The following is a 27,449-nucleotide window of genomic DNA, read 5'->3' on the forward strand; positions in this document are numbered from 1 at the left end:
TGGCACCCTAGCTCAGACCAGCACTGCATATCAGGGGGGCGTGTTCCCAGTGGGATCCTGCAGGGATTGGCTCTTAGCACTACACTATTCAGCACTTTATTAATGACCTTGAAGAAGACAGGACACAAAAATGAGGGGAGTGGTACACAATGAAGAGGACAGGTCATTCCCAGAGAGTGAGCTGGATCAACTGGTAAACTGGGCATAAGCACAGAGCGTGTGCTTTAATACAGCTAAACGTGCACATCTAGGAACAGAGAAGGCAGGCCGTACTGACAGCATGGGGAACTCGATCCTGGGCAGCAGCTGAGCATAAGCTCCCAAGTGTGATGCTGTGGCCAAAAGAGCTAATGCGATCCTTGGATGCATAAATGAGGAAATGGCGTAGGAGCACAGATGCCGCCACCTCTGGCACAGATGCCGCCACTACTGGGATCCTTTGCCCTGTTCTGGTGTCCACCATCCAGAAGAGGGCAGGGGGTTCAGAGAGGAGCCGTGAGAATGATTAAAAGGATTAGAAAACCTGCCTTAGAGCAAGACTCAAAGAGCTCAAGCTATTTAGCTTAAAGAGAAGGTTCAGGGTGACTTAATCCCAGTCTACAAGTCCTGACATGGGGAACAAATAATTGATACTTTGCAATCTAGCCAAGAGAAGGAGAACATGATCCAATGGCTGGAAGTTGAAGCAAGAAATTCAGACTGGAAATAAGGTGAAGATTTTTAACAGCGAGGAATTAACCATTGGAACAATTTACCAAGGGTCATGATGGATTCTCCATCCCTGACAATTTTTAAGTCAAGGTTGGAGGTTTTTCTAAAAGCTCTGCCCTAGGAATTATGATGGGGATGTTCTCTGGCTTGTGCTGTACAGGAAGGCAAACGGACTGAGCACAGTGGTCCCTTCTGGCCTTGGAATCTATGAATCAATGTTATTTTGGCTAGCAGTTGGATACACCTGCACTAAGCCACCAGGGCAGCTCTGTAATGGACAACTCTATACTCGGTTCTGTGCTCCACAGACCCACTTCTCTTCATGTTGAGGGCTCGCTAATAAAGTGTATCAACATTTGTGCAATGTCACTGCCTGATAATGCACGAGTAAAACTCAAGTAATCAGCCCCAGAATTTTTTTTTTTTTTAAAAGGACCCCGTAAGAGAGAATGAGAAAAACACGCCGACACCTGTAAATTTTAAATTTTTTATTCAACAATTTACATCATCACTTATTGTCTGTCAATGTATTTGAGCTACACAATTTTCTGTTTTCTTCCTGATAAAGTAGTGAATTTGGGTAACATTTGAAGACCAGTTGGTGCAATATAGAATAAATGAAATTAAGGTAACTTTTTAAACATTTAAAGTGTGAAGTACGACATCTTCAGTAAAGATCTATTCTGCCATTACAGCTCATGGATAGTCTCTATCCTTAAGTTTTGTGACATCACTCTAACATACGAGGCTGCAACAGCCTGCACTAGATACAGCTATAGCAGGTATTTATGTATTACACTAAATGCTCTAGCCCACCCCTCCCACAATCTGGAAAATGTCTGTTTGTAACTGGGTACACAATATTTTTGCCTATTTCAAATTATTGGGAAGGGGACAAGAAAACAACTACCTTTAACATTGTGTGTGGTAGTACATAGCTACCCCACCGGTAACAGAGAGGGGCTATCCCTCTTAGACATGAAGAGGTAATTCAGCTCCTGAACTGGTAAGACAGGATCTGCTGTGATTTTAAAATACATACCAGTAACCTGAAAAGAAATGAACTATTGGCAGATATACGAGCACAGGCTGTTATCCATGCAAGACACCGCCTGCTGTGCTCCTGCAGTTCCTGCCATGAGAGACCACACGTATGAGCCCAACTTTCTGGGTCTGTAGTATGCAGTTGAGTTTCAAAGTGCCATTAACACTGAAATAGTCAGGAGGGACTGTGGTTTTATTTTCCCCTAAGTAAACATGTTGAGAGCCTCCAAGCCACTTGGTGCCTGAGCCACTGAAGGAAGGAAGTCCACGTGTGACAGATAGAAAAGCAGCCCTGTTCTGTACAGAAAAAGCTCCTGTAACAGGAGTACAAATTTCAGCCACAACTAAGGGAGCACACGGAAGAAAGCTGTTTGGGATACGGTGTCTAACATGAAATCCAGCCACTCCTACACACCAAGGGCCTGGGCTAGATCACAGAAGAGTTTTCAAGGATGGTTCAATCAAACCAATGTAGCACAGCCACACATCTGCATAAACAACAGTAAAGACACAGGGCAAAAATCTTGGCTTCCTGGAGATCAAAGGGATTTTTGCCATCAGCTTCAATGTGGCCAATATGTCACCCATTTACTGCACGCATACTGCAGCAATTAATACAGCGGAGCCTGTCTCTTGCCTTGCACTATGGGCAAAGACTAAATGGTTTTTTAAAATTGTTTTCCCTCTACACAGTCCACCCCCCACTCGTCTGAGCAAATGGGTTAAACTAGTTTCAAATTAAACATCCCATAATCAGGGCTGTCCTCTCAAATGGGATTGAAAAGCAGCAAGTGTAAACTGATCAGTCTTCCCCCACACTGCAGCTTCTCAGCTAGTCTGAAGGCAACACCTCCTCATGTCCTTAACAGAAAGGACACAGTCACTCAAGGATCTCGAGGGATATATCCAGCAAACTGACACACCACACCCTTCTCCCTCCAACTTAAATCTCTAAATTAGGCTTTTAAACTAAACAAAACCAAAACCAAACCCTCGGGCTACTAAAAGAAGCACCAGTTTTCTGCTAGTGGACTGATAGCACAGAACTGCCATCTTATGTCACACCCTCAGAGAGATGGTAAAGCTAACATATGCAATGATCGCACAGGAATGCAAACAAGAACAGATAAGTCACTTCTGGTAATGAGACACAAATTAAACTTTCAAAACATGTGCATAGCTTTATTCATCTGCTTAGGACTAACCTTTTCACGGAGCTTCAGCGAAACCCGAGTGTGCAAAATGCATTTCTAAAAAGTAATGCAAGCAAGCTTTCACATTTACAGTGGCAGAAATACAGAGGCTTAAAACAGAAAAAAATCACTTTGGGGAGACTGAATTTAGAGAGATGCAGAAATGGAGAAAACAAGAATTGCACAGTTTAATATAGTCAATGGTTGCAAACAAGCATTTCTTTTTATTTTAAGCAAGGTGCATTTTCTTTTTTCCTTTACAAAACTTAAGGGGGGGGGGGGGGAAGAGAGAGAAGAACAGGAGGAAAATCCAGCCCAGTAAATGGAATTTTCGGCCTCTGCAGAAAACCTGAATTCCAGAGTGTAGTTGATTCCAGACCTTCCACAGTTCTGCAGACAAAGCATTACAACACCTTCTTTTGTGAATAGGGGAAGAACAGTGAGCCAGGTTCCTTTAAACACACACAAATATGGGTCACGTTCAGATAGGAAAGGTGCCATGTCATAGGATTGGAATTCCCCCCCCAAGCCTGTAAAACAGCCACTATTCAGAGTCAATTTAAGATTATGCCCTCGTTTGACAGCTGATCCAGCTGGTTACTGAGAACTATAGCCAATCCCAGATTGCAGAAGGGGGAATTCATTATGCCATACAAGGGGGTGAGAAGTCCAGAATTACCAATGCAAAGCTCCACAACGAATCACTGGTGAGTTTGACAATTTGAAATATATATATTTTTTAATTAAACAGGCATGCAAGGCACGTTATTTTAAAAAGCAAACACCGGTCAACAAAAAAAATAGAGTGCTGACAAGCTAATGAAGGCAGAAGACTCTGCTCTATATTTACCTACCATATTGCAGTTTGACTTATGTTTCAGAAGCATGATCACATGCAATTTCAGACCCCTCAATTCTTCCCTCACCCTACAAAAATTTCTACCCACTTTAAAAAAAAAAGTTTTCTACAACAGAAAGATCAAGTAAATTCCCTTTTGTTCCTCCAGCAATCTCTCACTTAACGGCACGCAGGCTCTCCTGTGGAACAGGAGTGCATGGCTTGTGAGCGATCTGGCTGAGAACTACAAAGGTGAATAGCTCTGGTGCTTCTACGTCAAATGAGCCAGTGCCATGATACCAGAGACACTCCCCTTCTCACTAACCCGTATGCCTTCATTTATTTGTAATCATTCACATTTTTGTTCTGTAGCTAAACAAAGCAGAGAGACCAACCTCAAGGTCTCTCTGCACTAGTGGAACATGGGAAAAAACAGCGAACCTCAGATGCCAGCTGGGCTCCCCCATCAGCCTGAGAGCAGCCGGAGAAGACACCAGGCAAAAACAACAAGAGTGTTTCACAACTTTGGAAAAGCTGAGCTACAACTGGCTGATTTTTAATACTGCTGGTTAATCCTCACCATAAATTTCACATTGAGATGAAGCATTAAAAAGATGATTTTGCAGCGATCAGCATTTTCCTTCCGAAGATCTACATGGCTAAAAACCAGAATATGCTTCAACTACATTTCTTTGACCTAAGGTTACTCTTAGCTGTATTCCCTGTTCCAGCCAAAAGGAAGAGAAAGGGACATCTCAGGCATCTGCCCCACCTTTCCAATAGCAGTCTGAGGGAGAAAGGATACACAGTGTTCCTTTGCTTGCATTGCATAGTAATTCTCATAGATGGTTCAGCACCAAAGTTTCTAGGTTAGCCTCAGAATTCATGGCTGTGTTACAGGAGGGGTCAAACCGTCCTTAGAAGAACTATATGGTCATGTAAAAAGTGCATCACATTCTTGATTTTCAGAGTTACTGATAGCAGCAGTAGCATTAATCCAAGACGTGAACAATTGTAGATTCATTCTTAAACGCAACACTTAATGAAATGTCTTCAAGGTCACAAGAAAGTCCTTCTCGAAAGGATAAATGAGACTAACATAGGCCCAAAAAGGATAAAACCAAACTAAAGAAGCATATTCTTATTTACATATTAAAACAAAAACATTCTTGTTAAAATACTGAATCTTTATAACACCTAAGCAAAAAAAAATATGTATTTTAGGAATAAAGCAGAAACTCCTAAAGCAGTATCCGTTTTTTTGGAACCCTTATTTAGCACCTGAGGAAAGACTGTATGGAAAGCAGACAGTTTTTAAGAAAAAACTGCAAGTTTGACATTTGCTGAACGTTCATATGTTCGCAGTATACAATGTTCATACCACAGAAAGAAAAATGGTTTTGTTTTTTTGTTTTTGTTTTTTTTTTATTTAAAGAAGCTACTAAACTCAATAAGGCTGTAGAAAAGGGATACTGCTATGTTACAAAATGGCTTTAGAACTCTGGACACAAGTGAAGTTTTCTGATTAACAGTCTACGATAAATACAACTCAGTATCCCCCAGTGAAAGCGAAGCTATGACTTCTGTTTCTTTAATGAGATTTCCATTTCACAACAGCAACCCAACATTCCTAGCAGCGTATCACTGAGGAATTATTACACTCTGAACACAAGGTCACACAATACAACACTCCTGCGCTGCCTCAGACATCCACTACTCTAGTGTCATGGTGCTAAGTTATACAACTTTGAGGACTTTAGACGGGATATAAGGAAGCCAGCTTTACCCTGTGATGTAATACAAATTGGGCACATTTTTGAAGCTCTGTAATGCAGTGTGTCTGTAGAGGAGCCGGAGATCTTCCAATCCTTTGCATCAGTTCAGATTCATGGTTCTCAACTGGTTTCACTTTTTCACATGGGTAGGCACAATTCCATTACCCCTACTGTGCCAAAAGCCAGGACTTCTATCCCCTCCCCCACCATTCCCTGCTTCAGCCACACCACACTTGGCTAGCAAAGATCTTGCAACCACCAAGTGAATCTTGCCGTGTGCACCTGCAAAAAACTCTTGTAGCAGCTTGAATATTTAGCCTTGCTCTCTCCTCTCCTAACCCCGCTCACCTCCTCCCTTGCAAACAGCCTCGATAATGAAAATGAACACTAAACATGTACAAAAACATCCGAGTGATAGGATTACTGAAAGCACCAGACACTGGAGCAAGTTATTGAAAATGCTATTACCAGAAAGAGCAAGACCTTAACACACAGACACTATTAGCCACGTACAAGTTGTCCTGCAATAATTATGCATGTAACAACTTTCTGCCATGCTACCATCAAGAAATGTTCCTACTACCACCACCACCTTTTAGCAGCTGTTTATGAAGAAGGTGCATTTGCATCAAAATCCTGGTCTTTGAAAGGAGTGGTAGAAAAACATTAATTGCCTACGAAAGTTAGAGAGGACAATTTCCATCTCTCTGAAGTTATTTTATCAAAGCAGAAAGTGATTTTCATTTTGATTGAAATAGCCTGCTCTCTCTAGTCCCCTCCCCCAGCCATTGAGTACATGACATAGTTACCAATTTAACCACAAAATGGCTTTTCCATATTGAAAAGAAGTTTGCAGCAATCAAAGAAGGCAAACAGTCAGATTTATGGTTCAAAATGGGTTAGTGACAAGAACTCGGCCTGGCCTTGCCAAACCAGAAGCCATCTACACTACATAGGTAGCTCTCAAAGGTGCACACCAGATCTGCTAGGCAACTGGCCTCTGCAGCTGTAATCAGGGTACCCAAATAACTGAGCTGGGATTTTTTTTTTTTTAAATCAAATACTTGAAAGTAACCGCAGCCCTGTCAGTCTGATGGGATACCAAATGAGGAGAGCAGAGGCCAATGCTGTCTGAATGCAAGGACAGACATCTCCATCATAGGAGGGAAGGGGGAAAACACAGGGCAACTGTTAAGCCATTCCTTGGAGTGGACAAAAACACACCTCAGTCCACCAAAGAGAAACAGCCACGTGTTTATTTTGGTACACATTCAGGTTTCATTTGTGCAAGACACATTACAGCTAATACCCCAATGAAACCTGCCACTAGAGGGATGAAGAAAGGAGAGAGGTGGGGGGGTTCAGATTTTACTTAAGAGGAAGGAAGAGGACACGTACACGCGTGTGCGCACACACCCCCTCTTGTGCTGGAATAGTCAAATAAATATAAAACTTCACTTGGTAAGGGAAGGGGGAGGGGTAAGGAGTAGGTTGACTCATAGGGCCTACAATCAAAAGAGAAAGTTAAAAGAAGCCTTTAACCTGAATTAGTATCTTCATAGCTATTAAAAAAATAGATCATGATTTCATTCTTAGTGCCACTTTCCAATACTACATGTACTTTAGGGTTTTGTTTTAAACTTATTTTACTCAGTATAATAAAAACAAATGGCACAAAATAAATACAAAGTTCGTTCTCCAAACAGGAATAAAACGCTTGCACACACATTCATTCAGTTCCTAGTCTTCACATCCCACCTCCCTTCATGCACCCTCACACCATGTTCAGTCCCCAGATGGGAGAAGGTGGCACCTTTTCTAGGCTGTATTTGGTTTATGCTACAGTACTAATACTCTGAGCCCAAGGACAATTCAGTAACACAATAGCATTGTTTAAATGGACTAAGTTAGTCACAGCTGAATTTGTTTTTATAAATTTACACAAAAATAATCAGAAAACAGATTAACTCTTAAGATTTTTTTTAATAAGTGCTCAGTAAAGAATTGTGTGAGGACTTAAGGAGAAAGACTGCAGACACAGAGAGGGTTAAGTGTTACAAAACAGCACAAAGGAAGTTTATTCCATGGTCCTGCCTGTCCCTAGGCAATAAAGTTTATCCAAAGTTTCTGTTGCCCAGAAATACTGCCTTTGTTAGCAAGCTGGAACTACAGGGCTCCCAGAAAGAGAATTTCCTAACTGCTTTAAGCCAATGGTACAACCAATGGAGCTTTCGAGTGGAAGAGGCAGACGGTGAAATATTTTAAGAGATGAGATGCTCAAAAACACAATGGAGAGAACTGTAGAAGGTGTTTCTGCATCAAATACCAATGCGCCTAGGGAAGGGGCAAGGTGTGAGTAAAAGCAGGGGGAACAAACATTTAGAGATTATTTTATTCTGTTTCTTTTGAGAACTTATTTCGTTATTTGAAAGATGCACTGGATTGGCTAAGGTGAGTTTCCTCAATACTCAGCAAGACTAAGACACATTTCTAAACTCTAAGGGTCAGATTCCATTTAAAAGATATTGCTGTTCCGCTCCTGCATCACACCAGCCCCAAAAGCAGATGTTGTGGGGAGCACAGCTTTATACCCCACGCAAGCAAAACAGGGCTTTTTTATATGGAATCCAGCTCTTAAGGCGGCAAGTGATTACACAAGGCAAATAAATATACAGCAGAACTTTAAAGCCTGTAAAACAAACTAGAGACTTTGCTATTGACCTGAAAGATTAAAACAAAACAAACAAACAAAAAACCCAAACATTTTTCGCCTCATTCTTTTAAGTCATATTTTCCAGTTTGTTCAACACTTTAAAGCTCAAGAACGCATCAGTTCTCTTTCACAGAGGAACCAACAGCGATTCCATCTTTTGGCAAGCAGTCAGGAGACTTAACAGAATTAAAAAATAGGAACGTGGGAGGACTAGATGCAGGGCACATCTGTAAACATATTGTACATTTGAAAGTTACAAACACCTGTAAAGGTGATACAGTTTATAGGTGAAATAGAACTATTCCGCAACTGGCCAACCACAAGTTTCTGAACCTGGACTGATACAGTAAGTTATTTATATATAACACTATATAATATATATATATATATATATATTATATAGTGTTATAATACATAAAATGGAGTAGGCAATCCACAGTTATACTTTTAAAACTAAGCATGGCAGAAAGCGAACAATTTTAAAAAGGTAGAGGAAAAATTAAAGTTTCTTTGTCCCACTATGAACCTGAGAGCTTCATTCAGGAACAACCTCAATAAAAGCATGAAACAATTAAAACAAAAAACACGCATGCTACATACCTAATTATTTTCTTTTTAAAAAAGAGTAGATACATCTAAGCACAAAGAGTAGGCAAAAGTAATGGGGTTATTTCCGTCCCCTAATACCCCATGGGATCCAGTCTGATTTTACCAGATGCTAACTCCTGTCAATCTAAATGCCCAAATATTTTAGCCAGCACTCAGCTGTGAACACACAAGAATATTTAAGAGTTGTGTCTGTATGGAATTTGGACAGGGCAGAAAACTTGTTTTGTTTCACTAATGATTAACTGATCAGTCTTACATTGGACCCCAGGAATTTTGCACCTTAAAAAAAAACAAAAATACCAAAAACAAACTAAAAACAAAACAAAACAAAAACCCAACGCATTTTTAACATGCTACACACAAGCTGCAGCGCAACAGTATGGATTACACAATTGGAGCCTGCACTCTTCCGCCTTCTTTGCTATTGCCAGAAAGCTTTCCTTTGTTTTGATTTTTTTAACTTTTCATTCCTACCCCCCCATTTTGCTCTTGTAATAAAATATATTTTAATAGAGATATCATGAGAAGCAGCAAAAGAGCTCAGAAATACACAGACTGCATTAAAATATAAAAGAATATTTCCAATGGCCGGGACAGTATTCCCTCACCCATTGCTTTTAGGGACAAATGGGAAAGGGTTACGATTCCCATAGGTTTTTTCTCTTTTTTCCTTTTTCTTTTTTTTTTTTCCTTTTTTTTTTCCTTCTTTTTTTAGAACTTATTTCTAAAGAGAAAAAATAATTGAAGAAGGATGAAAGTTAGCAGAACACAAACAATTTCTCTTCAGGTTTTCAGTGAAAACAGGAAAAAAGCACATTTAGTGTTAAGAGACAGACAGAGCAAATATGAAGCACCTACATTTGATAGCAGGAGATATATATATATATGCATATATATATATTTTTTGCTCCCAGTGATACAATGGCATAAAAGTGTGGGAACAGGGTTTTTTCCATATTAAATGCCTAAACCAATTGCTTGTTTTGCATGTTGTCTTTTAAAATGACACTCATGAAAGAGCTCTTCAGTTGTAATAGTCCAAAATGTAACCGGAGTTTTGTCAACTCTGTAAAACCAATGTGTATCCCAGAACTGCAGAATTACAATCTTTCCCCCCAGAAGAATGATGCTTTAAGACAATTTTCTCAGCACCTGATGGGCTGTTTGACTCCTGGCAAGACATGCAGATTATATTCTCTGGAAAAAAGGAAACCCTGCAAACTTCAAGGCGTTTCTCCAGCATTCACACAGGGTTCAAAGTAAAACAAAAAGGAGGTGGAGGGGAAGGGGAGATGAAGGATGGTGAAACATCCCGATTTCCCTGTGATTAGTGTATCACTACAGTCACAGAACAAGAAACAGAAACCTTGTAAAGTGGAAATGCCTCTCCAACGGTCACTGTTGCCCATGTTGATGACAGCAGGAACTTTAGAACCAGGCTTGTGAATTGAGTCTGTATTCATTAATCATTTGCATTCGCTCTTTAAACAAAAACAAAACTAAAAAAACCTATTCAGTACCGGAGATTAAATAATCACGTGTGAAGTCTGTTGAAATAAATTTTCAGATTCCTTAAGAAGTCTAATTACTTTCAGTCGCCATTTTTTAAATAACTATATATAATTTGTATATATTATCCTGTGATTCTAGTTATGGTTCCTCTGCTGCACTGAAGATTTAGAAGGCGCATAAAAGCCTTTTGTCCCCTGTGAACAGCCTCACGCTGCAGAAAGGTTATAACAGGCAGTCTTGTCCTGCTACCTTCATTGATCTGGACATTCCATGGCTTCATCGTAAGTGATTATCCTTTTGGGATCTGAAAAGAAAAATTAAATTCAGCTTTAAACAAATTAAACAAACAGTGTTCAGGTTCTGAAGCAGAAAATATTCATGGGCCGGAGACCCACAAACCAGCAAAACACTTAGCTAATTGTTAAAACCCTTCTTTTTCCCCTCACTGAACTGCCACAATTTAAAAGGCAGTTTCCTCTTTGCTGACAGGTCAGTGATCTACTTCCTCTATACAAAAGAGCTGTGCAGCGTTCCAGTGGACTCCCAGCAACACCACCTCCAGCCAATGTATTCAAGAGCCTAATTGACTCCACACAGATGAGTGCTCGCTCCCAACATTAGATCAGTGCAGTAATACAGCAAAAAGTACAAAGGTCTTCATTTAGCGTTCTTCCCACAAGTGAAAAGAAACTTCATTTTCACAGCTGAAATCTGGATACCCAGGAAAGTTCAAGGTTGATATTTGGGTGAAGTCTGACACCAGCAATTACAAAATTACAGGCGTAATCAGACCTAGCCTAATTTTTTTTTTACATTTCACGATGGGGCTTTCAGTCCTGATGGTCACCACTTCTGAGCACCCACAGCTTCAGCTAGCATCACGGGGAGCGGACAGTGGTCAGCACCTTTAGAAGCCAAGCCCCAGACATCTCACCCACTGCCTGCTTTTGTTCAGGACACTGCTCCACCATGCTCAGCTCTTAAGCTGTCTTGGTTTAATGTAACATCTCATTGTTACTAGTGTCACCGTTTCATTTTTTAAAACTCTTACCTTGCTTTTGCAAATTCCAAATAGATTCCATTTCTGTGAAGGCAAAAGAGAGAGAGAGTTAGTGTTCTGCAGCACTACTGGACAGTCAGCGAAGCTTCAGGACAGGATTTCCTTTTCAGGCTTAGCACTCTACTAGAACTGCTGCACTGAATTTATCAGATAAAAGGCCAATTTCTGTCCGCAGTAACACTGAAGTGCACGAGGTTGCTCTGGTGCAGAGGGGAATCAGGCCTGAACGATGTGGTAATCAGAGGCCTAGGAGCAGCTGCAATACAGCCTCAGAAGTTAGACAGCCAACTTCGTATCAGAAACGAGATGTGTCACTTGCCACTTTCCAGGTCTTACAAATCGCTACCCAGCTCACGATTTACTATCCTGACTGGAATACCCCTTAGAAGCAACTATTTCAACTTCTACAAGTAGCCTGAAGTGCTGATTTTTATGAGTAGACAGTTATAGCATGTGAAATTAAAACTGCCAGAAAAAGTAAGTGCCTCCTGGCTCACTGCTGAAGCATGGCATACAGAATGGTATTTGACTAAGATCACCATGAAACCAGTAAGAAGCATTTCTGCCAACATATCAGAGGAACGAGGACATGTCTACACTTGAAAATGTTACAGCTGCACCATGTGGACACTATCTCCCGTCTACATAGGAAACCCACCTCCCTGAGAAGTGGTAGCTAGGTGGCTGGAAGAACTCTTCTGTTGACCTAGCACTGTCCACACTGGGGGCTAGGTTGGTTTAACTATGCTACTCAGTGGTGTGGCTTTTTCCACACCTCTAAACAATGTAGTTAAGATGCCTTCATTTTCTAGTGTAGACCAGGCCTGAGACACAAAAGTATGCACAGAAACATCAAGAGATTGCCAAGCTACTTGCTCAACATACAGCTTTCGTTATAAAAGCATCCTGGAGCCAATTTAAACAAATGCTCACTAACAGAACACACATTTTCTATTTACCTTACCCCAACAAAGACATACAGTGATGGCACTTTAAATACGTCTACCCTACTCAAATTCACATGCAGGGTACCCACAGGAAGATACAACACAAAATGTGACTTCTCTAAGGAAGCCAAACTCTATTTCGTAACAGATCTTGAGTCCTCTTGAAAAGAAACAGGGTTATTCACGTAACAGGTCTTTACTGTATGGCTTATATTTGTGGGAAAGGAGCAGAAATGCTGCAAAAATGAATCAGCTTTAAGAATTCCTTTCTGAGAGCTTTCAGAGTACCAGCCGTGTTAGTCTGTATCCGCAAAAAGAACAGGAGTACTTGCGGCACCCGAGGGCAGGTCTACATTTACTTCTTGGTCCGGCTGTAAGCAATTGATCTTCTGGGATCGATTTATTGCGTCTTGTCTAGACACGATAAATCGATCCCGGAAGTGCTCGCCGTCGACACCGCTACTCCAGCTCGGCGAGAGGAGTACGCGGCATCAATGGGGGAGCCTGCCTGCCGCGTCTGGACCCGCGGTAAGTTCGGACTAAGGTACTTCGAATTCAGCTACGTTTCGTACCTTAGTTTGAAGTGGGGGGGGTTAGTCTCTCAGTCCTGGTCCACACTAACAAATTTATTTGAGCATAAGCTTTCGTGGGCTACAGCATACATCCGATGAAGTGGGCTGTAGCTCATGAAAGCTTATGCTCAAATAAATTTGTTAGTCTAAGGTGCCACAAGTACTCCTGTTCTTTCTGAGAGCAAAGCCAGTAACTGTGCTAAGCAGGATGTGGATGGGAAGAGGGCAGGAACAGAGAATAGCTGTGGGAGAACAGCAATACTATTACCAAGAATGGGAGTGGGGGCCTACAAACACTGGAACTAGGCAATAAGGAAGTTAGGCAGCATGGAAAGGGCAAGGGGCAAAAGGAAAATACCTACAAAATTAACAGATTTAACCTGGTACATGCCAAATGCCACCTCAACTGTTTGTACGGTGGTTTCCCCATCACCCACCTGTGTTTTGTTTGCTTATATGGCAAGCTCTGTGGGCAAGAAGTTGCATATTGATACATGCAGTGAGAACTCTGATAACATTTAGGCCTTTGTTACAAAGCCAGTCACAAAATTTTATTGGGCCTGTTATTTTCATGTCATGATAACAATAATACTCTGCGCTCATCAGATGACACAAAGTGCTTTACAAAACATTAACTAAGCCTCACAACAGCCTGAGAGAGGTCCGGGCCATAAGTGACCACTACTCATCAGTGCAATGCAGCCTTCTAGGAGGTGAAATGAAGCATTTATTGGAAGTGCAAAGCGGCATTACACTTGCCCATTCAAAATGACACAGTGCATGCACCATTTCCTAGCTGCTAAAGAAGATCACTGTTACGAACAGTCTTGTCCAACTGGGTGGGAAAGGAAAAAGGAAAAAAGACAACTGGAAACCATGAGCCCTCTTGCTAGCTACAGAACAATTAACAAGTTACTATCAAACACTGTAATGATTCAAATCAGTTATATTAGAATAAAGATGAGGAAGAGTTCAAACTCCTTCCACCCACCACCACTCATGGAAAAAAAAAAATCAGGAAAAGTTCTTGGCTTCTGTGCTTTCGTTTGGTCCTCACTGCATCAGATGCCACAAGTGTGAAAGCTGTATTACATCAGAGCATGTCCGACACCGAAAGACAGACTCATACAGCACTAAAATGAGAAAGGCAAAAAGTTGTCTGATGTTTGTAATCTAAGGCCTGGTCTATACTACAGAGTTTGGTCAATGCAAGGTAGCTTGTGTCAACCTAACTATGGAAGTGTCTACACCATAATTTTGCTCCTGTCAACGTAGCTACCGCGTGCCACTGACTTAACTCCCCCTCCACAAGCAGCAGAGTGTCAAGGTCAATGTAGTGTCAGTGCAAACATGGAGTTGCTTACATTGACTTATGGTCTTTAAGAAGCAATCCCACAATGTCTCACACTGACGGTACAATCAGTACAAGCACTCCTAATGAGGAGACACATTGCTGACACACGGAATAGAACTTCGGTTGATGTAATTCTGTGGTACAGACATGCCCGAAAAGGAAAAAACGTAAAAGGAACGCAGCTTCCTTAAGCTACCTCTCAAAATGCTGCAGCGCGTCAGTGTACACCCCTTCTATATTCAGGGGAGGGGTTCTCCTGTCACTGAGTAGTCCACCTTCCTGAGAGGTGAAGGTTAGGTTGACAGAAGAATTCTTCCATCAACCTAGCACTGCCAACACAAGGGGTTACATTGGCTTAACTTGGCCTCTCAAGGATGTGGATTTCACACCCAAGGGACAGAGCTGTGCCGATGTAACTTGGGGTAGACTAGCCTTTAGCCTCCAAATGTGATCTTCCTTTTTCTCCCAAGAAGGACAGGTAGAAGGGACGAGGGCGATTGGAGCAGGGTCCTGTAATTCCTGGCTATCTTGAAGTGATGGTTATCAAAGCGTACAGTCTGACAAATCCTGAAGAATTAACATAATTTATGAGCTCATCACATTAGTCTGAGACAGACTGCCATAAACCTTGAATTAACTATTCTAATAAGGAATGGGTTTAAATGTTAAATAAGAACAAATACATGTTCCTCCCTCTCCTCTGACTGACCTGTAACACTGAAATGCAGTCACCCCATATTATCTGAACATATTATTTACCTGCTGAAACGTTTTCATGAAGGAAAAATACTTCTCTCCCCATTGGCTCTCTCGAGCCAATTACAACAGAGAACTAATGAGCTTAATACTTCCATCAATCTTAATGTTGGATTCTTCGTTCAATACGCTTTTCCTAGAATGAATCTGAGTTTTCCCCGTAGTTCTGGATTATCTCGGTGCCTCACTCATTGGCCATTCATATCTGGCAGCTCAACAAATTGACCATGGCAGAAAACCCCTTTAAATTCATCAGGACAATGACCGGGGGTGAAGGACAGAGAAAAAGGAAAGTTGCGTAATTTGGAACGATTAGTAGAAGACTGTTTAGAATTGTAGGCTAAGTCCCTTCGATCTATGAGCGGATTTCCCAGCTTCCCATTCTCTGTTTTGGGATCGGTTTTTACATACTGATGCTGGTGAAGTTTGACGCTCCTAGCCTCCCTCTTTTTTCAGACACAATAATATGAGCTGCAACTTCTCCACGCTCCCCACAGGATTTACAGCAGTGAGACAGCACCAAGAAGATCCTTTTATTTCCACAATTGCCCTTCCCTAGAGGAGGCTTACATAACCCCCAGAAATACAAAGGAGAACTTAACCAGGAATCGAATAACCCATTCCTTAAAAAGCAAGAGCAGCGCTGCCACCCCTCCGCCCCCCCCCCCCCCCCCCAAAAAAAAACCACCAAAGATACACAGTATGTTCCTGCTCCAGGACCTCAGCTCAGACTGCAAAGCCTCAAGCATCAGTGAAATGTGCAGGGGTGGGGGGGTGGGAGAAGAAGATGCGCTAGATTTTCAGGAGCAATGACAAGTGAAACAGTGCATCTTCGCTCCAGAGACCTGCAAACCCTGAAAGATTTTACTAGCAAACCCTTCCAAGAGAATAGGGATGAGATTCAATGGGTCTGGTACCCTTCCCGTGAGGTCTCCCAAACCCTGGGCTCTCCAGGTCCATGCTCTATGAAGCTCTTAAATTCCACTGGACCAGGGCTCAGCTCTGGCAGGCAGGAGCTCCATCTTCCTGGTGATCTCAGGAGATGTCTGGGACAGGGCGTTCCAGCAGTGTCCAGTCATACGGCTTGAGATTATGGAATTACTACTTATCTAGGAAATCAAGAATCCTGTTATCCAAGGCCTCAATCCTACAATGGGACCTGTGTGAAGACACCTGCACGGAGCCCTATGGATTCAATGGGGTTCCCCAGTCCCACACATATGGCTCTGACAATACAAGAGGGGCCTAACCTAATGGGAAACAGAAGCCTGGCTATGATTCTATATAAAGATGGATACTTAACTTCCGTAAAATCTCTCCCTCCAGGGAGCCTGCTAGTGGCCAACAGGTTACATATTTCAGTAGTGCCGTGGACTAGATGTTTGATGATTTCAATTTACTATGTCAACTGTAAATATCCTGCTCAAAACAGAAAACTAGAAAGGAAGCTAGAGAGAGGGAGGCTTTTTAATATCAGCTTCCCCATGGTTTGATTTGTGTCCCTACTTGCTGGTCGGAGGGATTTATATTCTGTTCTGGTTTGGTACAGGAAACAATGCACAAGGCTAAAACATTCTTCCGCTCTACTCTGCTCTGGTTAGGCCTCGGCTGGAGTATTGTGTCCAGTTCTGGGCACTGCATTTCCAGAAAGATGTGGAGAAATTGGAAAGGGTCCAGAGAAGAGCAACAAGAATGATTAAAGGTCTAGAGAACATGACCTATGAAGGAAGGCTGAAAGAATTGGGTTTGTTTAGTTTGGAAAAGAGACGCCTGAGAGGGGACATGAGAGCAGTTTTCAGGTATCTAAAAGGGTGTCATAAGGAGGAGGGAGAAAATTTGTTCACCTTAGCCTCTAAGAATAGAACAAGAAGCAATGTTTAGCTCACCCAGAAGTTATGGGTTTGTTACAGAAATTACTAGTTGAAATGGACCAGTGTTATGCAGGAGGTCAGACTAGATGACCATAATAGTCCCTTTTCAATGGAACCCTGGAGGCAAAGCAGGGAGAAAGACTTATGTGAAACTAACTTTCAGAGCATCCAAAAAATAAAAAGGTGCACAAGCAAGCACTGCCAGACCTTCAGCATAATTCCAGTGCCTGACACCCATGTGCCCAGCAAATTGATGAGGGCAAAAGCACACTGGGTACATGTCTTCACATGTACAAACATTCCACTCCAAGAATTCCCATATCCAGCAATAGACCTTATAGCAAATCGTACCCTGTCTGAAAAGACAACACTGTCCAATGCCTAAAGCACAGGACTAGGACTCAAATGCTATTCCCAGCTGCCTCTGTGATTGTACTGCCGGGTGCCTCAGTTTCCCCCTCCCCATCAGTAAAAGGGCAGCAACACCTTTCAATGGGAAGCTGAGACTGTTACTCACATTGTATAAAGCACTTTCAACTCGTGGATGGAACATACATGTACAGAAATTATCAGCAGAACCATCCTGTGTTTTAGTTTGCGAGGACTCAACTATGAGCGTTACCAGATTAATATGGAAGACAGATCTGAGAAGCGAGCCATCAACACCTCTCTTTCCAGGTTATTTGCTTTAGAGGAGCTATTCCCCAATGAAATCCAAACACACTAACTGTTCAGTCTGCACAAATCTCCCGCAAACTACAACAGCTAAAACACAAGTCAGGCTTTCAGCTTCTCACCATTGCAGATAGCACAGAACGATTTATCAGACTTACTTCAAAGGAACATGGCAGTTATTTATCAGGGACACTGGGAAACTGCACAAGACAAGCAGTGGCAGAACCGTGGAGAACTTACCATTATTTTGCTGTTCTACATATTCTGAAGCTTTGTTAGACATTTTATTAGAGCTTGTTCATGATGTAGAATCATAGAATATCAGTTGGAAGGGACCTCAGGAGGTCATCTAGTCCAACCCCCTGCTCTGTGCTGTGGTCTGACTGTAGGCCAACAGAACATAAGCAGAAAATGGTGCTGGTATTTTCACCCACACATACAGATCACGGACAACGGCCCATATCCTGTAACTGGATGTGGGCAGACAGACCCTTGCACCAGCGTGGAGCTCACCAATTTCAATTGGGCTCTGCCTGGTCACCCACCAGGATTTGATTGCAGGATCATGGCCTTAACGAGTAATTACTTTTTGTAGCTGTCTGTGGGGAAGAGCAGTAGGTCTCACACCACAGATCCAAAAAAGTGGCACTTCAGAAAATATGCTCCAAATCATGCTGGAATCTTTCAGAACAAATGCAAACATACAGATGAACCAGAAAGCAGAAAAATGGGAAGACACTCAAATTTGGACTTTGGTTTCCACTCCCCAAACCAGGAGAGGCATCTAATGAGCACTGACTCGTATGATGCATGCTCAGGTTCTTCCCAGCAACCCATGTCACATGATTTGTATGGCATTGATTACAAGAGACATGCACCCAATATCGATATCTTGGCTTCAGCCTAGAAATCATCTGGAAATTGGTATAGGAGAAGGCAAGTTGAGAAATAAAGAAGTCACCTGAGAAAGATGTTGGGGGCAAAGAACTCCAGCTCACCCCAAACATATCCCAGAATCATAGTATGACTGGAGTTACTGCTCTGGATGGGCCAAAATAGAAAAAGTGTGTACAGGTGTGGGCAGAGGGGGCTGCTGGCAAAGGAAAGGGAAGAGCTGCACAAATAGTTTAGAAGTGTATATTTCTGCCATTGACAATGATTAGCTCCTTCATAGAGCATGGGAGGGGGGTTGTTAATCACCTCCAATGTAGCTACTACTATTTAGGTGGAGACAGTCTTGCCCAGCTGACCGAAGAAGGGAAGAGATCTAAAGAACAGGGGTAACAGAATGGCTACTGAGTTTCTTTAAAAAATAAATTTACGCTGAGCAAAACCAAAATAAAAATCCAAATTTGCAACTGTTGCAGAAGTCTCCAGACATGGCAGGATGAGGCTTGTCTGGAACTTTATTTCCCAGTGTCCCTGGTTTTCTCTGAAAGGCTGGCTGAGATTCAAGACTCAACAGGTGCAAGGAACACAAAATTCTAAAGCTCTGCTTCGTGACTAAAAGAAACGAAAAGAAATCCTGAAGTGTAGATAAAAATAAATTGATGAACACTAGGTTGTTATTCCCAATGAGAATACTAGTGCATAAAGGGTTACGAAGTTACAGTGTGATGACCTGGAATAATTTTTGAGTTGCTTAATAGCAAGCAAAGCCACCAAGATTTCTATGCTTTACCTGAATGAACTATGAAGGCCTTGGAGAGGTAATTTTGCACTCTCTCTCGGCAATGGGTCATAATGCATTAAATTTCCACTTAGGCCATTAAAGAAATCTTGTCCCCCACTTCTGAGCAGCTATCATTCAGCTCTCCCCTGAAAGGAATACTTCATGTAAGACTGCCTGGAGCATCTTCCCCCCCTTTCTTTTTGGTGGGGGGGGGAGGAGGAGGAGGGGAGAAGAGATAGCAAAAAATAAAATAAAAGGGAACTGCCCAAAAGGTAGATAAGCAACAGCAAGTCAAAGGAGCACCTAGCTCAGAGGTGGGCAAACTATGGCCCGCTCCTGCCCAGCCCCTGACCCGTGAGGCTAGCCCCCAGCCCCTCCCCTGCTGTTCCCCCTCCCCCTCCCCGGCAGCCTCAGCTCACTGCGCTGCTGGCACAATGCTCTGGGCAGCGAGCTCCTGGGGCAGCGCAGCTGCAGAGCCCGGCCTGACCCGGCGCTCTGTGCGGCACGGTGGCGTGGCTGTCTCCAGCCAGGTGGCGCAGCTGTAGCACCGATGGAGTGGTAAGGGGGCAGGGAGCGGGGGTTGGATAGAGGGCAGGGGAGTTCAGGGTGGTGGTTGGGGGGAGGGGGGCAGGGGTCCCAGGGGCAGTCAGGGGACAGGGAGAAGGGGTGGTTGGATGGGGCAAGGGTCCCCGGGGTGTGAGTGTGTGTGTGTGTGGGGGGGCAGTCAGGAATGAGAGGAGGGGTTGGATGGGTCAGCAGGGGGCAGTCAGGGACAGGGAGAAGGGGTGGTTGGATGGGGCAGGGGTCCCGGGCGGGGGGGGGGAGGGAGAGAACGGGACGACAGTCAGGAATGAGAGGAGGGGTTGGATGGGGCAGCAGGGGGCAATCAGGGGACAGGGAGTAGTCGGATAGGGGTCAGGCCACGCCTGGCTGTTTGCGGAAGCACAGCCTCTCCAACCAGCCCTCCATACAATTTTGGAAACCCGATGTGGCCCTCAGGCCAAAAAGTTTGCCCGCCCCGACCTAGCTAACTGAACTGCAGAGCTGGCAAGAAGAGGCAGAGAGCTTGTGAACATTCAAAAGCTTCTGAGCCAAACAAGAACCGGGGTAATTTGAGTTATTTTATTCTATTGGCTCCTAGCTGGAAATATCCACGTCACATCTCGAACACCCAGCTCTTAAAAAACACCCCACACCCTGAAGCCTTGTCTGTGACAGACAGCCTTAAAACAAGAGGAACAGACCAGGTGAACCAGTGCTGAGTTTTCACCCTCTTCAACGTCAGGAAGTTTTGGAAGATCTACTCACCATACATGAATTTAAAACAGACAAACAGGCACCAAAGGTAAAACAGCTGCTAACTAACTATTACCTCTACCAAATCTCTCTCACTTACCCACATGAATAGAGACGTGAGCACCTTTAACATGGCTTGAATGAAATCAAGTGACTGCTAGAGTATTTTAAAAACAAAATTCTTATACTGCTGGCCATCAAAGACTGGGAGCATCAGGGCCCTTCTTAAGATCAAGGCATGCAAACTTTACCGGATTGGATTTTCCCAAACCAATTAAGAGAGAGCTCCATTAGGAAACAAATTGAACCATTACCTTTAGTGTGATATACAATAGCAGCCCTCAGGTCAAAAGAACCCCAGCTATCTTTCCTTTCTAGGCCTCTCTGGTACCTCTGATCTTTGGCGGAGGCTAACAAATTGTTCGTAGGAGAGGCCAAGGGATTCTCTAGTTCATAGTCCTTTGAGAGGAATATTAAAGCACCTTGGCTACTGGTGTCTGCCATTTGCAGGTCACCTATGTGATGTGGCTCCAAAGACAAGACTCCAATCTCACTAGCAGTCCCAGGCTTTATAATAGCACTAAGTATTTGAGGGCTAGTCCGTTTTTCCAGCTCATAAGCCTTAGGAAACACAGGTTGTTCAGTTCCTGAGGGAATGATTTCAGCACCCTGTGAAACCAAAGTGGCAGGATATTCCCCTTGAAATGTCACTTCCATTATTTTATTATCCACTGATTTCCCCAGAACAGTCTCAGGCCCAGCACTGGGCTCGTTTATAAATGATAAACCCCACTGGTTCTGGAAGATATCCCCCAGGTTCTGCTGATTTGTCTGAGACGGCAGATCTACCTGTGCTGTGCCCAAAAGCACAGATTGCATATTTGAAGGGTAGATAAAAAGGCTAGACTTCTTTTGTTCAACGGCTGTTGAAGTTGTACTTATGTCCTGGTGTACGGACTCAGACGAGGTTGATGTTAAAGTACTAGCAGCAGTTGTGAGCAGTGGCTGGGTCCCTGGAGAATATACATTTCCATCAGACCCTGCTAAAATGGGCCCATTCGAAAAGCTAGCAGAAGTAACAGACTTCATAGCAGACATGGGGACTTGGGAGAGTCGACTCGGCATCTGGACCTGCGTTTCTCCAGTAGATGAAGACGACGATGAAGAAGACAGAGACGAAGATGGGTTTTGAGCTGCTTTGTTGAGGTTTTCTTTAACTTTGCTTGCATAACTTATTTTAGGAACTATTTTAGCACTGCTGTTGTCCACTGGAAAAACTGGGGGTGGTTTAAACAGGGTCCACGAGTCCTCTTTTGATGCAGCTGCTGATGCATGCTTCCCCTTGGGCCGGTCATCAAACTTTTTGCTGCTAATCCCAGGTTTGGCATCAGAGTTTTTTCGTTGTACCTCCCCAACCCCAGTTTTCCCACGGCCTGCTCCTCCAGGCCCAGTTTCATACTTCCAAACAGGCTTAGTATTGTCAACTCGGTTTCCCTTTTGTTCACTATAATCAGTCTTGAAACTCTCAAGTTCCTGTTTTAAGGATGGGGCATTGACCTCCTGTTGCATTATTTTGTCCTGCACTAGATTCAAGTTCTCACAACCCTTGGCACTGTTACGCCTGCCTTTCCGTTTCTTAGGTGTGGTATAGCCACTCTCAGACCCACTACCATCATTATCTGCCCCTTTGCCTACATAGCCATTAGTGATATAAGCAGAACTATTTGTTACAACACCATTTGGAATAGATACTGCCTCTGGCTTGTCTGAGGATTGATTTTCTCTAAGTTTATTCTCATAAATTTTTTCATTCTTTTTGTCCATACTGTTTTTCTGAATGAAGTTCTTGGGTTTGATTCCAGCTTTCCCAAAGGTGCTGGCCTTAACAGTCTGCTTTGGGTTTACATTAGTGTCTACAAGTTGCTGGCTGCCATTCGGTACCCTGGAAGATGGGTTGGTTGTTTCATCAGCACACAGGCCCTTTAATGATACTTCTCTTTCTCCTGCGTTACCATTTAGCTCTCCATAACCTACAAACAGGCAAAAAACAACAAAAAGGCAAGAATTAAAATGTGAAACGTTAAACTTCTGATTGAAAAAAAGCTATAATTAAACCTCTAAGCATAACCAGCTTCTTCAAAGAGGCTTTTTAAAAGAGTAAAAAGTGTCCACCCTTTGATATGTGAAGGCAGGTCCTTACCACTTAACGTCAAAGTAAAGGGTCCGGTCTCACCTCAATGATGGGAGTTAAGCACATAAATCCACTAGAAGGAAACACTTCTCTATGGACTCTAACATGCAATAGAGCATTTGGCAGGCCTCTGGGCTCTTAATTTTTTAAAGAATATATCCCTTTGCATACAGAAAGCAATCAGGCTACTCTCAATGCTGAAGAGAACTGAAACGTTATTTTGGATTTTCAGATCAAGGAAGGGGAAAATTCACTCCCAAGAAGCTACAACTGGACAGCTGGATCTTCCACCTTTGCTAAGTCAATTTCTTAAAACACAGCAGATTATGAATAGAGGGCCAATTTTTATAAGCTCCTGCCATCTTTAAGGTCTGCAATATTATTTAGAACTGACTGCCATGCAAAGCTCAAGTGCACAAATGTCAGTGACAGTTAACCATGACCAAATTCCACCTCTTTGTTATGTGACTGTATTTTTGGTGTGAAGATGAAGAAATTATGCTATTTTCCTAGTAAAATTCTTATTCACTTAAAGATACATGATAATATGGAAAAAGAACAGGAGTACATGTGGCACCTTAGAGACTAACAAATTTATTAGAGCATAAGCTTTCGTGGACTACAGCCCACTTCTTCGGATGCATACTATGCATATGATAATATGGTTTGATTCTGGTAAGTTTAAGAATGCTTAGGACATTGCTATACAAGCTACTTCAAAGTCCCTGTTGATCATCAGGACTTCATCCAATTCATACACTGATTACGTTTCCACCTTGTCATTGTTTCTCAAACACAGCTTTTTGCACCCAGGTCAGTGAGAGACAAATAGCCCCAACTCTCACTTCATCCTATCCCTAAGTACTATCTGTGAGCTACATTTTCCAGTGCTCATCAGCTTTGGAAATGCTTTTAGAAAATTTCCCATTGTAACATTCCCTCATGTCATTTGAAAATAGTGTTAAAAGTGATAGGAGGCCCACCACTTCCCTGCATGAGTTATTAGCTTTAAAAAGATAACACAACTGTAAAGAAAAAATCTTCTATTCTTTAGGTGAACTTTTCCATCAGTGTGAGGCCAAGCCATTGAAAAACTACAGTATTACAAGGGCACCCTGGGGAAAATGGAAGTATTGGCAGATCTGGATTTAGGTACAGGAAACACAGGCCCTTACCTAGATCCCCACCTCATTGAATCATGCGATAACATCAGAATCTCAGCTTCCCTCAAAAGAAAAAGTAGGTTTCTAGCCCTCGTGGTTGCGAAGAGAAATTAAAAAATATGACCAGGTGTAACTGATGCATTGATGTCTGCAGAAAAGCATGAACTGTCCCATGCACATGAATGGCGCACAACTCCAAGACCTACAGCTCTGGAGGGCCCCACCATCACTACATCAACAGGGAACTATATTTGTGACAGGGGAAGAATGCGGTGGGCTCAGTCCACCCACCATAAACAAGTAAATAATGGAGTTCCCTGCTGCTACCCCTTTGGAGGGGGAGGGCCCTGCTGGAGCTCTTGGGACAAGAAAGGAGATCCAGGGTGTTGCCCCTAACCTTTTTTATTTTTGGGGGGGAGGGGTTGGGGGGGAGTGATCACTACTGCCACTTCAAGGGCAGGTGTCTGGCATCTCTGGGGCCTCAAATTATCTTAATATGGCTTGACTGTGTCAAACTTTTCAGATGCAAGAAAACTCTCGTGTTCTCCTCAACAGAAAACATGTTGGGCCCGATTCATTACACTGTTGTAAAAATGGTGTAATGCAGGTGACACCCTGGTCTAGCAAGTTGAGAATGAATATTTACCAAGCAGAAATTTTCTTCTTCTTCAACTGCTATGCTAAAAACTGTCACTCTCAAAATTAAGGGATCTTGCATCCTAAACACTCCTGCCTAGTCTACAACTAAAACTAAGGTCAACTTAGCTACATTGCTCAGGGCTGTGAAAAAGTTCAGGCTCTGTACAACACAGACAGGTCAACTTAACCCACAATGCAGACACAGCTAGGTCAGTGGATTTACTACTGCTACAGAAAAACCCCTTTTATTGCTGTAGGGTCTACACTACAGCGGCGTAGCTGCAGCTGGGTTGCTGAAGTACTTATAGTGCCGACATTCAGCTGCCAGGCATCTGAGGGTAAGTGGTCATATCTTGTGGGACTCTGAACCAGGGAGATTCCTGCAAGAACCCTATTGCTCAGCTTGTAGAGGGAGGTTAAACAAGGTAAGACAGTGTGTAACTCTCAGCAACTGCTATAAGTTTTCCAATAATGTAATGGTGTTAATATTGTTGACCATAAATACTTCAACCCAACTTAGCACAGATTGATGGAATTCTAATGGATGAGCCAAGGATTGAAAATTAGTTTTGGATGACATGCAGAGAGCAAGTCTTCTCAAGGATAAGATACTGTATAAGGCCTTTTGTGAATCAGATTTCTGACATCACTATTTAATAAAACAAGATAAAGAGAATGATCATAAGACCACTATGCATCAGGAGTGAGAGAAATTAATGGATTTTGCTTTTGACTTCATTAAGAGTGTCAACAGTTTCAAGTTCCAGTTTCAGGCATTTACATGAACTGCGTAAATTTTCTCCAAGCTAATGCCTGGAATACAAGGTGTTGGCTTGACAGCTGTAAAGGTGCACTTCAAATAGAGAAGCTTATTCTGCCACTGTCAAGTTTTAGAAACACAGAAGTGTGTTTCCAGATGTTTTGTTTGGCCATGAGACCCCAAAAAAGACCTCAGAAGGACATTTTTAAACTGGAATTTGACAGGCATTAGTCGAAAGGCACACAACTTCCCAATATATCCAAAGGCGGTAAACTTGGATATTATTTTTATTCAGTTATTTTGCTTAATAACTTGTTTCAGCATATACTTAGTCAGTCCCCTATTACACTCACCTGCAGATGATTGTGCAAGACTCATTAGCATGCAGGTTTGGGGCACCTTGACATCTATTTTTGATACAGTTCAGGTCCCTAATTGCCTTTTGGGTAGCCAGCAAAAGAACATTTTAAAAGACTAAATGCACATGGCATTCCAACAGCTTTCTGAACTTTACTACAACGTACCATTAAGTACACACACAGGCATCAGTAATACAAGTTGTAAAAACAAAGACCTGGCCACACTGAGATTTGAAACCATGGCCCCGATCCTGCAGTGTGATCTGTGTGTGTGTGGGGGGGGGGGGGGGGGGGAGGAATCAGTCTGCTTTAGCTACCACTTTTCTGGAGAACCATGTTTGAATACCGGTACTTGGTAGAAAGATGCTAACACAATTCCAAATTTCTGTGCTGATGGTCTTATTCACCCAACATACAAATAACCTTAACCGGAAAATCGGCAAGTTTTAGGATGTTTTTATTTTTCTGTCATTAAACTGGATGTGGGCCAGAGAAATGTTTGGAGATTCTTCCCTTCAGCTCCTTGAGAATAGCATTTAGGAAGCCCAGCCCCATGCAGAGTCTAATGAAGTCAATAAAAAAAAAAAACTCCAGAGTGACTTCAATGGATTTAGGATCAGATCCTTACCCACAGTTTAGTTTTCAATGAATGAAAGTGAGGTATTTGGAATGAATTCTCTGAAGGACCCTCTGGACTGCCAGTTATAAAATCACTTAAAGACCAGTCTCACACCATGGAAGGCAATGAGAGTTTTTCCAAGGGCTTCCTTGGAAGCAGAATCAAGCTCCCAGAGAAATGGCTGGGATCTCTACTTTTGAATACAGCCTTTCTTCCACTAATACAAAAGCTAGGATTTTACCTGGGTATTGAAAGGAAGATATTTTCTAATCACAACGAGACAATGTGCTGTCACTCTCCCAGGAAGCTTTATGGAGTTTAAAATACTGATGCTGAATTGTGTGGAGAATTAATGAATGTGTGTATTATTTGTTGTCTTATATCACATTTTATAATTTGACCAATTGTTTTTGTTATGGACAAGCACTAATACATTTTATTTTTAAATACACTAGCTAGACAAAATAATGCCAGGACAGGGGAGAGATCTGCCAGCACTTGGCACTACCATTTACACCCATGTACCAAGATCAGTGCTGGTATCATGGTGGCAGGCCCCTACCACTGTCAGATGTAATATCAATGCCTGTCTTTCCATGCTGAAAGCTCACATCCTGAAGGCAGAAGTGAAGGTTATTAACCACTCTTGTGCTGGGGATAAGAGCAGAATTAGTTCTCATGAGAACACATTCTAATCCATGCTTGAACTGTTCAGAGTGAACATTTTTCTTACATATTATAGGACCATTGTGGGAATTTACAGTTCATTTAGTTTTAATTCTACAACAAGAAAAAAATTCCTCTGTGCACACAGTCATATCACAATACCAGCCAACAGTGTTACTAGGTTTTTTAGTAGTACAACTATACTATCTCAGCCTGTACTCCCACAAACCAAGGGTATGTCCACACTACAAGTGCTACAGAGGCACACCTGCATCTACATCACTGTAGTGTAACACTTGCCACATCAATGGAAGGGTGTTTTTGGTTTCTGTAGTAAATCTACCCTCTCAAGAGGTGGTAGCTAGGTCCACAGAAATTATTTCATCAACATAGCTGCACCTACAGTGGGGGTTACGTCCACCTATGTTGCACAGCTGTGAAATTTTTCACAGCC

General features: G+C 42.6%; 1 protein-coding gene across 1 annotated transcript in view; it reads right to left on the bottom strand.

Moving 5' to 3' along the window:
• Nucleotides 1-1,184: 1,184 nt before the first annotated feature.
• NUFIP2 (nuclear FMR1 interacting protein 2) overlaps nt 1,185-27,449 on the bottom strand; it is a 29,114-nt gene continuing 2,849 nt past the window's right edge. The window contains exons 2-4 of the mRNA XM_054008673.1: nt 20,913-22,628; nt 11,447-11,479; nt 1,185-10,699 (exon numbers count right to left, since the gene is read on the bottom strand). Coding sequence (XP_053864648.1) covers nt 10,647-10,699; nt 11,447-11,479; nt 20,913-22,628 — 1,802 coding nt within the window. The 3' untranslated portion in view covers nt 1,185-10,646. The remainder of the gene's footprint in view (nt 10,700-11,446; nt 11,480-20,912; nt 22,629-27,449) is intronic.

The sequence above is a fragment of the Malaclemys terrapin genome, chromosome 18 (genome assembly GCF_027887155.1).
Source record: "Malaclemys terrapin pileata isolate rMalTer1 chromosome 18, rMalTer1.hap1, whole genome shotgun sequence".
Classification (NCBI taxonomy): Eukaryota; Metazoa; Chordata; order Testudines; family Emydidae; genus Malaclemys; species Malaclemys terrapin.